Source organism: Sabethes cyaneus, chromosome 2 (assembly GCF_943734655.1).
Source record: "Sabethes cyaneus chromosome 2, idSabCyanKW18_F2, whole genome shotgun sequence".
Classification (NCBI taxonomy): Eukaryota; Metazoa; Arthropoda; class Insecta; order Diptera; family Culicidae; genus Sabethes; species Sabethes cyaneus.
The window spans coordinates 165344092-165361584 of record NC_071354.1 but is presented as its reverse complement, the minus strand read 5'-3'; the positions used below and the strand labels follow the sequence as shown (position 1 = coordinate 165361584).

At 39.9% G+C, this 17493-nt stretch overlaps 1 protein-coding gene across 1 annotated transcript; it reads right to left on the bottom strand.

The window, feature by feature from the left end:
• Positions 1 to 7258: 7258 nt before the first annotated feature.
• Positions 7259 to 17205, bottom strand: LOC128736293 (uncharacterized). The gene is made up of 6 exons (XM_053830768.1): positions 17138 to 17205; positions 16937 to 17074; positions 16697 to 16877; positions 7776 to 9384; positions 7632 to 7722; positions 7259 to 7562 (listed from the first exon to the last, which is right to left on the bottom strand). The coding sequence occupies exons 1-6, from the start codon at positions 17203 to 17205 to the stop codon at positions 7259 to 7261; spliced, it is 2391 nt and encodes a 796-aa protein (XP_053686743.1).
• Between the last annotated feature and the right edge of the window lie 288 nt (positions 17206 to 17493).

Here is a 17493-nt window from a genome sequence, read left to right as displayed (position 1 = left end):
GCTCTAGTTCGCACCTCCTAGCTTAGCTGCTTCAGTAAGTACATGAAGCATTTCCGGGTAAGGCCATCGACCGTCATCATTTGACTTAGATCTGCGTGGAGGCGCCAGGTGGGAGCTTGAGAGATCCAGAGCTAAGTTTGACGTTCCTTCCAGGTAACTCTCTCTATTTCATCAACTAAAAATGCCAAAAGTGTGCTGCTTGGGTTTAGTTTTTGAATGACGTTACAAAATAATCTTCATCTATATTTTGGTAGTAATTCGAATAACAGCTAATAGTTTTCAGGGTATGGAGAAAAGTTTGAAAGTTTTGTACGGAGGCTGCCTAAATATTCGAAAAAGAAATTCTGGTACATAATAGGACACCATACTGTGGGATGTTCAAGAGACACATTGAAACACTTGTGTTTATGCTCCGTTCACTGTCGTGTCAACAATTGAATTCTTCTTTATTGAACTGCTTCCAAACAGTTTTATTCGATGGAAAGTCTACACAGGATTTTTGTTACATAAATTGGTTTACTTATTTACATAATACTATGGGCGGTGCCTATCGTGGATTGATTTTGGGTCGGTGTGTGTGTGTGGAAGGAAAGAGACAATGCGGACTAAACTGACTACGCGTGACGCGCATCGTCACGTTGTCGTAGGTCGGCTTCGTTCTGTTATATATAGGTTAAAGTGGACTGTACTGAGTTTCGTAAAGGAAAGATCAAAATAAGGTGTCAGATTGCGCGTTGCGCAATCCGCTTGGATTGCTTATGGTTATTTATGATGTGTGGACGATTGTGGGTTCTGTTAAGCGATGTTGCAATGGATTTATTTAGGTTGGCAGGTGGTTAGCCTTTCGGTGATGCCACCCGGCTTGGCTTGGTATTGCTCAAGACTTATGGTGCTGAATCGGGTTGTGTGAAATGATATAGGATGATCTAGGTTTTGGAAAAGGTTGTTATTTGAGTATGCCAGATGAGTGGATGGGATTTTAGTTGTCTGGGATTGTTTAGTTCATATCTGTGTAAAATCACATCACAATACGAACCGTTGCTTTTCAAGAGATGGCGCTTTTCTAGTGGTAGTAAATTCAAAAATTTTCACTTATTTATGTTTACCTACCTGAAAAACAATCACTAATCATATTTTATTTGTGGTACAGTTACTCTGTTATACTTAATTTTCGTGACTTCTGCATAATTTTGATAAAAAAATCAGAGGGGTGGTGTACAAGACACGACCGCATATATAGGTGACGCAGGACTAAGTAAGTCTCTTTGTAGTGATAGTAGCATGTATTCATGCTTGTAATCATTCGATTCTCCATGTATACATGCTATATGCAACATATATACATGCTACATGCGTTGTATGTAACATTTATCGAAGTAGTAACATTGCATACGTTCAATTCTCAAAAAATTGTGCATTTAAAAACAATTTAACAAAATCAAGAACACAAACTATTGCTTTCCTGCTACCTTACTGAAATTAAAGATTGTTTTTATTACCCATGGTTCCCCACGTTGGAGGGATTTTACCAATTTAATCCTATTTTATCAAGAGCACTCTTTTCACTACACTTCTAATGAAACGGCAAGCATGCGTATTCATACAGAGTCGTATTATAACCGAACACTACAGCTGTAGCACATTTTTCCAACACAGATATCAAGTTCGCCGAGGTTTAATCGTCTCGCAGTAAAGAATTTGCGATCTGTTGTGGCAACGAATTTGTGTCGTTTTTTCTGGCACACTTCCCTAACACAGACATCAAATTGGACTAGGTTTAATCGCGTTCGTAAGAAATCTGCTGGCGTGACGGGGTTTTGTCACTCTTTCTGGCGTACTTCCCAAGAAAGGACATCAAAATGGTCTAGGTTTAATCGCGGTGTTAAGAAATCTTGTTGAAATGAGCAAACTTTGTCACTTGTTTTGGCTTACTTCCCAAGCACAGATATCAAATTGGTATAGGTTTAGATCATCCTAAAGAATCTTCCAACCAATCACGAAGCGAGAATTCTGGTAAAACATAGGTTCATCATTTTCAATTTTTCAATAGTTGAACATCAAGAATCCATACTTTTCTTCATTTGGACCAATTCTTAGAAGATTTTCCAATCGATTGGTGTAAGAATATTGAAAATCGATCGGAAAGCCGCTGAGCTATTGGCGCTCAAAACCTTTCATTTTTCGTGACGCTCGCATTTTTTGATTTTTTGGAATGACACCCTATCTCAAAACTTGCCGTAAGACGTAGTCCTAGGTCAAAATGCCAAAAGTGTGCTGCTTGGGTTTAGTTCGAATAACAGCTAATAGTTTTCAGGGTATATCCTGTATGGAGAAAAGTTTGAAAGTTTTGTACGGAGGCTGCCCAAATATCCGAAAATTCTGGTACATACTTTCCATAAATTTGGAAATTGAAAAGTCAGGATTACTGAAAAATAAGACAGGTTGGGTTGAGTCCTAATGACTTTACCTGCCGCGAACCGGGGTGACTGTTGCCGTATTAAGAATTTCTCTGCATTGTACTCGGTCCTGGGCTAATCGTCGCCAGTTCGTAGCACGCCATTCGGCACGCTGGGCCCCTCTGTTACTGGTACCTGTGGGGTTCTTGAAGAGAACGGATTTCACTGCACTGTTGTCCGACATCCTCGCGATGTGACTAGCCTCCCGTAACCAGCCATTTGCCAGATGAATGAAAGTAATCTATTCAAGAAGTGTCTGCAGCTTGTATTTCTTGTACCTGCGCCAATCTCTGCTGTTCATTTGTACTCCACTAAAAATAGTCCGCAGCAACTCTCATCTTAACCTGTGCCCAAATAAAATCAAGGTAAGGTTAAATAGGTGATCTAGTTTTCACAGTTTGTAGAACAGTGGTGCGCGGAGCGATTGGTTAGCAACCATCTTACTTACCGTCGATTCGGGCGAAATTGATCAGTCGGGTGAAATTGATCACCTTGGACCAACGAGTAAAAAACTCTTTATTCTACGTTTATACTGATTCATAAAGCTGAATATGCACCCATCCATATAAAGATTGAGTTACAGGTCAAAGTCACTTGGCTTTCAGCAAGATTGATCTTGTAAATGGTTTGATTTTTGAAAATTTACTATTTTGATCGAATCGCAATTTTTAACATGCCCGATAAAACTCCTTGCTGTTAACACAAATTTCGTTGCAGAAGGAAATTTTGATAGAACTAATTCGATTCTCTAATTATCTGGCTGTGCTTTGATAATTTCCATGAATAAAATTATGCGACAGAAATTGTTTGATTTGACCTTTTACGAAATAAAACGATTGATAACATCATGACCTGAGGCAACATAGATTTCTAGATCGCTATGGGTGCGAAATGGAGCTGCCACCTGCGAAAGTTTATTCTTTCTGTGAAGCAGAATGGAGATTTATAAAAGGGTGCAAAAGACAGACAATACTTCGCACAAATTTTACAAACGCTCCATATGGCAGTTGCTTGAGAGCGCAAGAGATCGGTTTGTGCTTACATAGCGAAATGCAACTACACATTCAAAGAGACAGTCAAGCTCCCGTATATGAGGAGAATTAAATTATTTGTTTCACTAGATTGGTGAAGATTGTATACGAAAATCGTACATTTACACATATATACAGCAATGTTTAAACAAAAACAAACGATTACGATGCTAAAATTGGCTTCATATCTTTTCTATCGTTCATATTTATTTAGCAGATGCATCAACCATGCTAATGTAGAGCTGACTGTTTGATTTTTGTGCTAGTTGCTGTACGCGACATTGTTGCCTACATACAGGCAATATCTCGATTACGCCAGATTTTATACTGCACGAAAGGTTATTGCTGTCAGCGCGTATGGTTTAATAGCAATATCGTCTTGATTTCTACGTGATCAATTTCACCCGTTATTTGTAAATTTTCAATTTCACGATTACATTAAGTTTTATCTAAAATAAAACTATTTATATAAGGTATAGATGATACTGTCGTGTAGCCAGCACTACAGTACTTATTTTAAAATTGAATCATCTTCCTAAATATGTTTCTATTCAAAGATATTTAAGAAATACTCGAAAAAGTGATCAATTTCACCCGAATTCACGGTACTTACTTATGCGTCCATGTCCGCCGGTCCGGCAGAACAAAGGGAGGAAATCAGAGATCTCCACTGCTGACGGTTGCCCGCAATGGCTTTTACCTGTCGCCAGGACAGGTTCTCGTCTACAGCCCGGATGTCGTTGGCTAAGCTCCGTCGCCGTGAGCCTCTGGGTCTGCCTCTTCTACGCTGTCCTTGTGAATTCCAGTCGAGTGCTTCTCTGCAAACCTCGTTCGCTCCTTTCCTCAAGGTGTGTCCGATCCACTTCCACCTACGTTCACGAATTTCTGTGGCTATCGGCCGTTGATGACACCGACGATGGAGTTACTCATTGGATATCCAATTATCAGGCCACCAGGCACGAATGATGTATCGCAGACACCGGTTAATGAATACCTGCAGTTTTTGCGTTGTCTCCGCTGAGACGCACCACGTTTCGCAGGCATACAGCAGTACGGATTTAACGTTTGAATTAAAGATTCGGGTTTTCGTACGTAGAGTGATCTGGTTTGAGCGCCAAATGTTTCGCAGACCTGCAAAGGCACCCCTGGCCTTCCTGATCCGTGTGGCTATATCAGTGTTGGTACCACCATCGGGCGTTGTTTGGCTACCAAGATATTGAAAGGCGTCTACCTGCTCAACTTGTTGTCCCGCTACTGTGAAGTTGGTGGAATTGTCAGTGTTCACTACCATAGACTTAGTTTTCGCTACATTGACTGTGAGACCTGCTGCCTGGGAGCTCTCGGAGAAGTCATCTAACTTGCTCTGCATATCGTTTCGGCGTTTTGCGAGCAAGACAATGTCGTCGGCTAGGTCGAGGTCATTTAACTGCTCCGTCGTTAGAGGATTCCAAGGCAATCCTCGATTTGGTCTACTATCAATTGCTCCAACTAATATCTCATCCATAACGATGAGAAACAGAAGCGGTGATAAAATGCAGCCCTGTCTCACGCCAGCAGTAACCCTTATCGGGTCGGACAAGACGCCGTCGTGCAAAACCTTGCACGAAAACGCCTCGTACTGAGCCTCGATGAGATAAACTAGCTTATCTGGAACTCCTCTACGCCTAAGTGCGCCCCAGATGTTTTCGTGATTGAGTCGGTCGAACACCTTTTCGAAGTCAACGAACACCAGCAGAAGAGAGTCCTGGAATTCGTTGATCTGCTCCAATATAATGCGGAGCATTGTGATATGGTCTACACATGATCGGCCAGCACGGAATCCTGCTTGCTGCCGCCGGAGAGTAGCGTCGATCTTCTCTTGGATCCGGTTGAGGATTACCTTACAGAGTACTTTGAGAGTAATACAGTGCAACGTGATGCCACGCCAGTTACCGCATTCCGTTAGGTCTCCTTTCTTAGGGACTTTGACCAATATGCCCTGCATCCAGTCCACCGGAAAAGTTGCGGTTTCCCAAATATTGCTGAAAAGCTGATGCATCATCTGGGCTGACAAAGATGGGTCAGCTTTGAGCATTTCGGCTGAAATACGATCTATCCCTGGCGCTCTATTGGATTTCATACTCTTGATGGCTGCTACAATTTCATCCAGCGATGGCGCCTCCGAGTTGACGCGACTAATTCGACGAACTGTAGGCGTCATACGCTGCTGGTTTTGTTGGTCTCTGACATTTGAAACTCGGAAGAGTTGTTCAAAATGTTCAGTCCATCGCTTAAGCTGTTCTGTAGGTCAGTCAATAGCTGACCAGCTCTGTCCTTTAGCGGCATCTTTGTATTCATCCTGGCACCACTAAGGCGGCGAGAAATATCGTACAAGCAACCATCGGTGTTATTAATACACATTCAACAGATTCCCCTTTTTTCGCAGAAATTGATGAATTTTTTTATAGATAGATAATTATATGGCCTACAAGTTCCTCATACATCGCAACGTGGGCATATTTGAGGGACAAAAGTTTTTCTAAAAAAAACTTTTTCAGGTCCTTGCCGGGAAAAAAGGTATAAATAAGTGTGAGTTTCACCCATTTCTGTTAGTATTATTCGATCTCAAGTAAGTATCTTCTCTCTTCATATTTTGTGTTTTCATGTTTAAACAGAATAAATATTAAATTATGGGTAGTAATCCAAGCACCTTTAGTTTAAACGAGACATTTGAGCAGGAAAAATGATATATTAGGCCATTGCAAATCATTTTCAAAGTTTTTGTCACCCCTCCTTGGAAATTGACCTGAAAAATCGGGGGGCAAAAAAATAATTTGTAGGATATGCGTTAAATTTTTTTATAAAATCAATTGTTTGTGGGCTCTACAGCCTGAAAAACTCGAAAAATGAGTGTACGAGTTGAGTTAACGCTTCAAACACGAAATAGAAATGGAAATTCTAACCGTGGAATCTCCGAAACTCGGCCAAAAATTTTTCTTTCGTTTTTGTCTCTTTGTTCGTAGATTGCATAAAAAATAACAACGTATTTACTAAAAGCAAGAATAGATTTGGTTTTCACGTTTAAACATTATGTAAAAATGTCTAAAATCCATTTTTTTTGCTCGATTAAAAAATTTTCTTTGTTTTTTTATCGCCCGCCCCTTCAATGGCCCAACACCGGAGGGACAAAAACTTTTTTAGATATTTGTAATGGCCTTATTAAATCTTGCTAAAAGAGAATAGAGCCATGGCTGAATTTGAATACGAAAATGTCAATGCCGCTGTAATCAGACCGTATGATAAAATTAGATCCGACCGAAAAAGCGCCTTTCGTTATACTCCGCTTGGTACATCGAACATCGACACAAATGCACAGTAGACAAATATCATCATTGCCGTAGGCGGAGGGAAGCAAAAAAGCATTGTAGAATATATAGTTTTACCTTCTATCAGTTCGGTCTTCTAGCAAATCTGAAGAACCCCTTCCCGGGGAAACTATATTTACATCACAAAAACCTTTAATTGGAAATAATAAAATCATGTTTTCAATTGTAACTTTATAAACTGTCCCAAAATGTATGAAGTTATTTAGTTGTTATTTGATTTCAAAGCACAATCGTATACAAATTTTCCACATTTGAAAAGTCAATTCCTACCCTGACAGACAAGCATTCTATCACAATTTCAACTCTTCTTGAATCTTTCGAACAGCGGTGATGAGATGCTAGTTTTCTATTCTGTTTGTAATGAATGGCAATATAGTTTTCCTGTTCCCCCGTAAGCCGTAAATCTTCAATGTTTCCCCGGGTGCATCTTCGCCGGCGGCGGACAGGACGTGTAGCTGGCGCTGGTGGGTTCATCGTAAATTTCCTGGAAATTTATCTTAATCTCCGACTTCTGCTTCTTCAGCCGTTTGCTCGGATGCGGCGGCAGAGGTGGCGGCGGTGGGTCCTTCGGGTAGTACTCCATCGACGGGCGCGAACGATTTTCCATCTTCCAGGAAATGTACTGGAACTGGGACGCGGGAACGACGGCCGAAACGTAGCTGCGGCAGCTCTCGATGCTGGTGTCGGAAACGCTGCGTTTGTGACGTTGCCTGTTTCGCACAGATAAATCAAATGATGGAATTTAAATTATGGGGCCGTAAAAAATCAATGCAGCAAACCTTTTCGGTTGATCGTTTGCGACTGGAGTCATATAGCACTGATTGGTGGCGGATTTATCCAGCCGCAGGTTGGCGGGGATGTTTCGACATGCTAGAGAGAAACAAATTAGAGAAATGATGGGAAATTTGCAAACAAAATTAAACCTTTTTTGTAACTTGTAAAACTGTTGATGAAGCAGTACGTCGCCATGATTCCAATTAGGATAGCTATCAAAATAGACGAAATCAGAATGCTAATGACGATGATTTTGTGATCTTCGGTGAGCCACGTTCGCTGTCCATAAGTCGGTAGCAGCTTGTGGGGCAGACAGTCGAAGGGAGAAATGGCATATTCGTAGGTAAAAAGGATACAAAAAATATAAGTCATGTCCGGTACCAGATTGGTGATCCGAATAGCACGACCGCTGATTTCGGCGCAGTTTGCACTGTCTTCTATATTCATCGGGAAAACTGTATTCGAGGAGGTGTCGAAAAACCAGAGTATCAGCGAGTGTTGGTAGTGCTGATCAAGCAGAACTTCAACTGCTCCCTCCTGAGCTTCGGAAACGGAGAATATTTTTGATCGCTTCAGAACTCCGAATTCCGATGTCTGCATAACGCTGATGTAGGATTCTACGGTTGATGCTGATGATAAACATTGTAAAGGATATAAATTTGGAGGGGGAGTTGTGGTGGTTTTGATAGTGGTAGTTGTGGTGTTAGGAGTAGTAAAAGGATTCGATGTTGTTACGGTTGTTGTATTAGGTGTGGTTAGGGATGTTTGCGTAGCCTCTGGCGTGGGTGGAGGTGGTGTGACAGTGAATGGTGGTCTTGACGGTGTTGTTTCCGTGCTTTCCGGGTAATGTGGTAGTTTAGAAGTTGGTAGTGCGGTCGTAACAGTTGATATTGTAGTCGGAATTGTTGTCTCCTTGGTTTCTGTAGTTTCCATCGGATCATGCGGGCTTGTCGGTACACTTGTTGGGATCGGACAAACATCAACTGAAGCAACCAGTTCACCGGAAAGCTTATCTGGTCCTCCGCACATTACTTCATCAAACATTTCTGGATTGGAAACTATCAAATCATGCAAATAGACTAGATCACAATCGCAAATCAACGGATTATTTTTTAAATATATTTTCACATCCTTATCCAGGACGTTGTCGAACACTCCCTCTCCGATCGTTTTCAACTTATTTCCATCTAGATGGATAAGCTTCACACTTTCGCTAATACTGTCGATAACCTCCTTCCTCAAGATCGTGATATGTGAATCCCTTAAATACAAACTAGACAACTGCGGCACGAGTGCAAAGCTACTACCATCGATAGTATCTTCGAAACAATTGTAGTCAAATGATACAATTGCTAAGTTGTGCATTTTAGTCGAGCCAGTAAACGGGTAAGGATTAATTTTATCTAAACTTCCTTCTACGAGGAATCTAGTCAGCGAAAATTTCATCGGACTTAGCACGTATGACTCGACACTTTTCAGCGGCAGATTCTTCAGATTTAGCTCCTTCAGCTGAGCCAGCCCAACGAATGCGTAGCCATTCAAGTGAGTAACCTGCAACGAGTTTAAAGATAAACTGGTTGTTCCGTACAGGCAACCCATGTCGAATGCTCCGTTCATGATTTCGACTATATCCGAATTTTTCAGTTCCAGCTGACCGATATTCACGTCGACATCCAGTTCGAGCCAATCGGGGACCAGTATCTCGTCTTCTATGTACAGTGTTTCGATAATCAGTGTGATTTCACTGCACAGCAAATCCTGCAAAAAGGAAAAAAAGTTTATTTAGGCTACATCTTACTCGTTATGAAACAATTTTTTTGTTCCTGAGTTATAACTGGAAAATAGCTCTATCGTGAAATTTTCGCATTCAAAACATTATAAAATCGGCCAAGTAACATTGTGAGTTTTATTGTGCTCTTATTGTGGTTTTCATGGGCGATTTTGGTCATCAAAGCCATTGTAAGAGTCTTATAAAACTCTAATTGTTACTTGGGAAAAAAGTAAAATATATTTTAAAATTTTCCATGATTTCTAAACCCAAATGATGTCCTTTGTGGATTGCTAAAAAATATACTTAGATGTTGTTACAAAAATCTTTGCTCTACGATGTTCATGACATATGAATTTTTGAAATTGGTAAATGTTTAGAAGAATTGCCTCTTCCGGCCATAACTCAGGAACAACAAGAAAATTAAATATTATAAATTTCCCATGACTAAGAACATAGTATTTCCAGTTTTACGAGAGAGTTTTGCACCGCCTTGGACACTTTTTGTTCTGCGATGCGTGGTGTAAAACATCCACCTGTAAAAATCCTGTAAAATGTAAAAATCCTCCAAAACACCAAATAAACAATGTCCATGAAATTTGGAATTTTTCTAATGTTTTTTCGGCACAACATTGTCTTTCAATTAGCGCTTCGGTGAATTCCAGATAAAAATTATCTCGGTTAAAAGATTATTATTATTATCGTTCTCTTCACCTTGCAAATTTTCTTGGCACTCTGTTTATCAGTTACTAGCTGACCCGACAAACTTCGTATTGCCACAAATTAACCTGTGGTGTACATAAATCATGAATGTCGGATGATCTTTGTCACAATCTCGAGTTTTGCAAGCCCCCCAGTGGGCGGTGCTTTCGACGGCGGGTCACCGGCAACACTCGCGACCGTCTCGTCCTGAATGATCTAGTGTTACTATAGATAGTTTTTGTGGTCTTGTATTGACTAATGTTTTATGGAAGAGAAGAGAAGAGAAATTTCTGTTTTATTTGTATGAGAGTCCATATCCCCCTACCACAGGGGTGATAGGTCTCTAACTATCGTAAAATAAATTCAAGACTCCAAAATCTCCCACATGCCAAATTTGGTTGCATTTGATTGATTAGTTCTCGAGATAAGAGGAAATTTGCATTTCATTTGTATGGAAGCCCACCCTCTTAAAGGGGAGATAGGCCATAACTCGCTTTCTAAAGAAGAGAGGGGTCTCAATTCACCATAGAAAAAAATCTTGCGTCCAAAACCACTTACATCTCAAATTTGGTTCCATTTGCTTGATTAGTTCTCGAGTTATGAGGAAATTTGTTTTTCATCTGTATAGGAGACCCCCCCCCTTAAAGTGGGGAAATCCATAGAAAATATACCATAGAAAATATTCTTGCCTACAAAAACACCCACATGATAAATTTGGTTCCATTTGCTTGATTAGTTCTAGAGTTATGAGGAAATTTGTACTTCGTTTGTATGAGAGCCCCCCCTCTTAAAAAGGTAAGGGGTCCTAATTCATCATAGAAAAAATGGTTACCTCTTAAAGTTGGGAGGGGTCCTAATTCACCATAGAAAATATTCTTGCCCTCGAAAACTTTCACATGCCAAATTTGGTTTCATTTGCTTGATTAGCTCTCGAGTTATGAGGAAATTTGTATTTCATTTGTATAGGAGCCCCCCCCTCCTAAAGTGAGGAGGGGTCCCAGTTCATCATAGAAAAAGTTTTTGTCTCCAAAAACACCCACGTGTCAAATTTGGTTCCATTTGCTCGATTAGTTCTCGAGTTATGAGGAAATTTGTATTTCGTTTATATAGGAGCCCCCCCTCTTAAAGTGGGGAGGGGTTCTAATTCACCATAGAAATTATTCATGCCCTAGAAAACTTTCACATGCCAAATTTGGTTCCATTTGCTTGATTAATTCTCGAGTTATGAGGAAATTTGCATTTCATTTGTATAGGAGCCCCCCTTCCTAAAGTGGGGAGGGCTCCCAATTCATCATAGAAAAAAATTTTGTCTCCAAAAATACCCACATGCCAAATTTTGTTCTATTTGCTTGATTAGTTGTCGAGTTATGCAGAAATTTGTGTTTCATTTGTATGGGAGCCCCCCCCCTCTTAGTGGGGGGAGAGGTTTCTAACCATCACTAAAACCTTTCCTGGCCCCAAAAAACCTCTACATGCATATTTTCATGCCGATTGGTTCAGTAGTTTTCGATTCTATAAGGAACATACGGACAGACATACAGATAGACAGACAGACAGACAGGAATCCTTCTTTATAGGTATAGATTTTTATAGATGCAAAGAATTTCGTCGCTAGTCTGTGTGCAGTTCTCCACTGTGAGCATTTTTGTATCAAGTCACACGCATGAATATTCCGTCTGCCACATTTTTATACAAGACTTCCATTTCGAATAAGTTCTTACGTATCGATATTATCAGTTAACGGGAAAGGCCTGTTGCACTCCTTTCTTTAACGGTTTACTTTCAGGACGTCAAGTTCGCCTACGTTCAATGTTCAAATATCAAATTCGATGGAAGGGATGGTTTTACACTTTTACAGCATATTTTTTTTTTACTTTTAGAGTTTCAACTTGTTTTACCTTAAATTGAAATCAATAATTCCTGACGATTGATGTTAGTATGAATGTGAAAAACGTAACCACTTTTCGTAATTAAACAGAAGGAATGGACTAGTGAGCAGTTGGATCAGCCCATGAAATTAGTTGAAAATAAAATCTTAGTGAAAACAGCGGTTTCGAATTATGCCGTTTCTAGAACAAAACTAATTGGGTATCTCGCAAGGCCCAAAGTTTCTTCTCGACTTCCATACCATTTGCTACCGTGTTCAGTTGTTAACAAGAGCAGGAATTGATGCAATATCCATTAGACCTGGAGAAAAGGTTCTACGGAATCACGATGGCCGACGTAAGGAAACTTGTTTACGACTTGGCAGAAAAAAAAGACTACAGCACTTATTTAAGAAGATCTAGGCTAAGAAAGTTTCTGCATCGAAACCTCAAAATGTCGTTTCAGATGACTGAAGCTCTGCTTTATTACTTGAACTATCGGATTCAACAAAGTGTGTTTTATGTTTGGGTTGTTAGAAGGAGCTCCAATGAATCCCGAGTTCTCAGCTGATCGGATCTACAACGCCGACGAAACTTGTGTTTTTATCGAAAGTTATTGTTACATCTTTCTATTTTAATTTTTTTTAATTTAATTTAAAATTAAAATTTATCTTTGAGCATATTGCTCTTTGAGACTAACTAAAACTAAACATAATCGTAGCTTTTAATTTACATTATAAAAGTACAAGAAACATAAAACATTACTTTCAGCAAACAGGCAACATATGATGGTGGAAACATATTTATGCACTAAAGACTATATAGAAGCATAGAAGCAAAGCTTTTAGTTTAATTTTAGAACTATTTTCTGGAAGCACTGTTATTTCGTGATGGAGATTATTGTATATAGCAGTTGCGCTATTAATTGCAGAATTCTGACCAAATGTCGTTCTATATCGTCTGTAGGATACCAATTGATCCCTTCCTCTTGTATAATAATGATGTTGCTCATATGATCGATTGAGTGTTGTGTTTGTATGAACAGTATCTTGTAGAATGCGATGGATGTGTGTGCATGCTGCACAAGCATACATACTTTTAACGGTCAGGATTTTATGCTTCGAGTGGATGAACGTTTATCATTCGGACAAAGAGATTTCGAATTAATTTGGACTATTTCATTAATTTTTCTTTGCAAATGCCTACGAATTATACTCATAAAACTAATCGCAAAACGTGAAATAGTGAGCAGTTGGATCTAGCCACGAAAGCAGTTGAATATGCAATGCCGGTGAAAACGGCAACTTCCAATTATGTCGTTCCAAGAACGTCACTAATTGGGCATCGTCCAAGCCTTAAAGTACTTTCGCGACTATAACCACTTGCTACCGTGTTCAGCTGTGAACAAGAGCAAGAACTGGTACAACATCTGCTAGATCCGGAGAAGAGTTTCTACGGAGTTACGATGGTTGACATACGAAATCTTGCTTACGACTTGGCAGAAAAGTCCCCGCTAAGCCTACTGGAAGAGTTTGTCTAAGCAAGTTTCTAAGGCGAAATCCCAAATTATCGTTTCCGGATGTCTAAGCGACCTCTGCTGGCCAAGCCAGAGGATTCGTTTTATAAACCATCAGTGTTTTTGTTTGCCTGCGAAACGTGGTGCGTCTCAGCGGAGACAACGCAAAAACTGCAGGTATTCATTAACCGGTGCTTCCGATACATCGTTCGTGCCTGGTGGCCTGATAATTGGATATCCAATGAGGAACTCCATCGTCGGTGTCATCAACGGCCGATAGCCACAGAAATTCGTGAACGTAGGTGGAAGTGGATCGGACACACCTTGAGGAAAGGAGCGAACGAGGTTTGCAGAGGAGCACTCGATTGGAATCCACAAGCACAGCGTAGAAGAGGCAGACCCAGAGGCTCATAGCGACGCAGCCTAGCCAACGACATCTGGGCTGTAGACGAGAACCTGTCCTGGCGATAGGTAAAAGCCATGGCGGTTAACCGTCAGCAATGGAGATCTCTGATTTCATGCTTTTGTTCCGCCGGGCCGGCGGACATAAAACTATATTTTTGACGCCTGTCAGTTTTTTTTACCTAATGCCCTTCTGGCAGACAAAAAACGTCTCTTTATTACAATTTTCATTTTCAAACACTAAATAGTGAAAATGGACAAAAAGTTTCAAGGTCAATGCCACCCCGTCCCAACAGGCCAAAAGTTCTTTACGACGTTTAAACTTTAAACCTATAGCAATTTGATATCTGTGCTTGGGAAGCACACCAGAGTGCAAAACCACTCTTTTTCTTTAACCGATTTTATCGTTTGAACATTTAACCTAGTCCAATTTGATGTTCTGAAAGTAAACCATTTTGTTAAAGTGTAAAACTGCCCCTTTCTTTCAACCGATTTTATCCTTAAAGATTTAAACTAGTCAAATTTAATACCCTGAAAGTGAAACGTCATAGAAAAGTAAGCGGTCATCCTGTCTTTCCCAAACAAGTTCCGCCCTATTTAATTCATTTTTTAAATAACAGCTTAAATTATGCCCTAAAATCTAGTAAAGAGCTATTTATGGGCACTCGTTTGCAGTTCTTTTTAAAATCTTTAAAATTTGACAAATTTTTCGAAAATATACAAATTTTGCATTATTTTTTGTAAAACTGCAACAAAATTAAATTTTACGCATCATTGTGAACAAATTTTGTCATATAAACTTTTTACTTTGGCCCAACTCAAGAATTGCAATTTTAAAACCTTGTTTTGACGCGATGGATTCTGGATGGAGTCGTGTTGGTACACGATATTACATGGTTTTGCATGGTAGGTGGAATTTAGACATTTATCCGCGAAGGAAATTTTCAAGTAGCCGGAAGAACTTGCTTTGGAGCTGGTCCGGAGGTAGGGTGTGTCCGCACTGGAGCAATAAAGCAACGTGATTTTCACTCAGAGTGGCACTTCTGTGAAGAGTGGTTTGGATAAAAACAGTTGTTTAGTTTTGAGCACCAGTTCCGAAATCAGTATTGTTTAATGACAAGCCGCCAGAATAATATCGTATTGGGCGAAACTGCCGAATTTTCGAAATCTGAATATCGATTTCATATATCGAAACAAGTGCTAGTGCTACCAAACAAACAAACAAAAATCTTAATGAAAACTAGTTTGCGCAGAGTTTAGCTCCTACCCAAGCAAACAAATAATTTAAATGGAAATTAGTTTGTGCAGATTTTAGCTAATAGCCAAACAAAAAAAAAATAGGAACACGCTTATGGAGAGCTTTGGAAGAGCCAAAGATCAACGCTTATTAAGGTCCCGTCGAGAAAAGTCCAAAACCAACGCCTGGTTCGATCGAGAAGAGCCCAAGGCTAACGCTTAAGAAGGTTGAGTCCGAATAACCCGAACACCAACACGTCAGTACAAAAACAGTTTACTGGAATTGGGTACTGAAATGACTATGCGTCATATAACAAAACGGGGAGGCATATGAGAGTAAGCCAACTTCAATAAGACAAATAAGAATATACAAACTACTGCGTCAATACATAAATAATATAATATTCATAACTGACTTGAAACTTAAACTTTTTTAATGGACTCATTACTGCGACTAGTATAGTTGATTTATTGTAATATCGCCCGGGTGTTTGCTGTAAGACCTGCACTGCATTTCTAGAGCAACATATGAAAAGGGCCTATCTCCAAATGAAAAAATCTCTTCGAATCTCCTTTCTTTCGCTTATCACGGTGATGCAAATGCACTTCAACGGATTAGTTTTGCATGGAATGGTTGCTGACGGTTTCTCATTTGCAGAAAGGCCCTTTTCACATGTTGCTCTAGATTTCTTTTACCTATAATCGCTATTGAGTGAGCGATATGCTCATTAAATTTCATGCGTGCTTGTGTGTATTGGGGTTTACCCTTCCTTCAAAGCTTGATCTACTTTACCCACTTATTCCTCGCTGCCAGCACTATCCCATATTATAGCCGTCCCTGGCGAGGACTCCTTCGTTCCTCTGACTAGTACACTCTTAACTATAGGAGGGACTTTTGCACTGTGAAGAGGTTTCAATGGGTAAATATATAGAATTCAACATGAAGGAAGGGTATAAGGGGCCTGAGAATAAACCCATGCTAAAGTCACTTGACATCGAATGGCTTGATTCTACTAAGATTCCAACTCATGACCACTCGCTTGTTAAAGCAGATTCAGTAACCTTGTGGTTACGGAGCCCCTTAACTTTAACATAAACAATAATCGTTTTTATTTGCTCCAGGGGAGGATGTGGCATCCTGTTATTTATACTATATCGTATCGTAAGGTTCGCCTGAAGTGTATAAAGGTATGTTTGATACGAGACTTGGGAAATATGCGGTATCGTGTAACTAGTCGGTTGACCGAGTGTGGTCGAGCATGCAATGGATACCCACGCAAAGGAGTTAAGTGAGTGGCTAGTAGTGGATGCTTGGTCAGATATCACATATATCTGTAGAAATATTAGGTTTAAAAAGAAACTATTTTCACATTTTTAAAGAAAATTGTCCAAGGAATCCTAAAAAATATTAGTTTTAGCGGCAGTGCTGTCAAATACTTTTCAATTCGGATTGGAAACTTTATTTGCATTTTTTTCTCAATGAGTACAAATGAATCTCAAAAATTCCAACCCCATCGTATCGCTCTGATTTTTCACACATCATAATATATTTAACTTATTTCAATTTATAATTTTACTTACTGCTATTAACTTCATTATTTTGGTAGACATTGCTTTTGCGTCCGTTCCCTTACAGACAATCTTGCACTGCGCAGTAAGTGTACACGTATGATCCTTTGCCTCAGAAATATCGGCATATCTCGAATTAGTTTGATTTGCTTCATACTCGTACTCAGCCGCTTCTTCCAGGGTATTATTTACACTAAAATCAATTTCAAATCCATGATATTCACCCAAAAAAAACAAACAACGGCTATTTACTTTGCTTCACTATCGGAATCCGTTTGCTGTCGAAAAATATCCCCCATAACCCAGGCAATCAAAATCGAAAAGCAAATGACACAAAACACCACCGGCAGACAACGCTTTCGTTTGGTTTTCCTACACCACTTGGACTTCCTGCGGAATCACATCAAAATCATTACGTTATTCGCTCGGTGAAAGCTAAAACTTAAAACACACCCTTTTTTGCCTTGTTCAACCGGTGGTTCATTGATACTGAACGATTTGGTGCCTAGTATGGAACGCATTCCGACCACACTGGACGCTTTGTCCGGTTTCTCGTTCCGATTGGTGATCACTCCCGTTCGAAGCTAGTTCCCATCTGCCACTAACGGTTTTCACATAACTTTCACTCCAAGGATTTTATCCAAGCACTTTTCTCAGGTACTGATAGGCACTTATCAGTGCAATACACAATCGAAACAAATTTGCTCTAATCAATCGAACAAATAAATGGTACTCAGTCAGCCAAATCATAAATTGGGGGGCCTATTGGCCGTATGCAAATTGTGTGCGAAGTTGTCCGTTACTATCCT

Bases quoted from the DNA above. Each gene is read 5' to 3' on its own strand.
- LOC128736293 (XM_053830768.1), bottom strand. From the start codon at position 17,205: ATGCGTTCCATACTAGGCACCAAATCGTTCAGTATCAATGAACCACCG. The intron at 17,075-17,137 runs GTGTGTTTTAAG...GTGATTCCGCAG, and splicing joins GTTGAACAAGGCAAAAAAGG to GAAGTCCAAGTGGTGTAGGA. The intron at 7,563-7,631 runs GTTTGCTGCATT...TGTGCGAAACAG, and splicing joins GCAAACGATCAACCGAAAAG to GCAACGTCACAAACGCAGCG.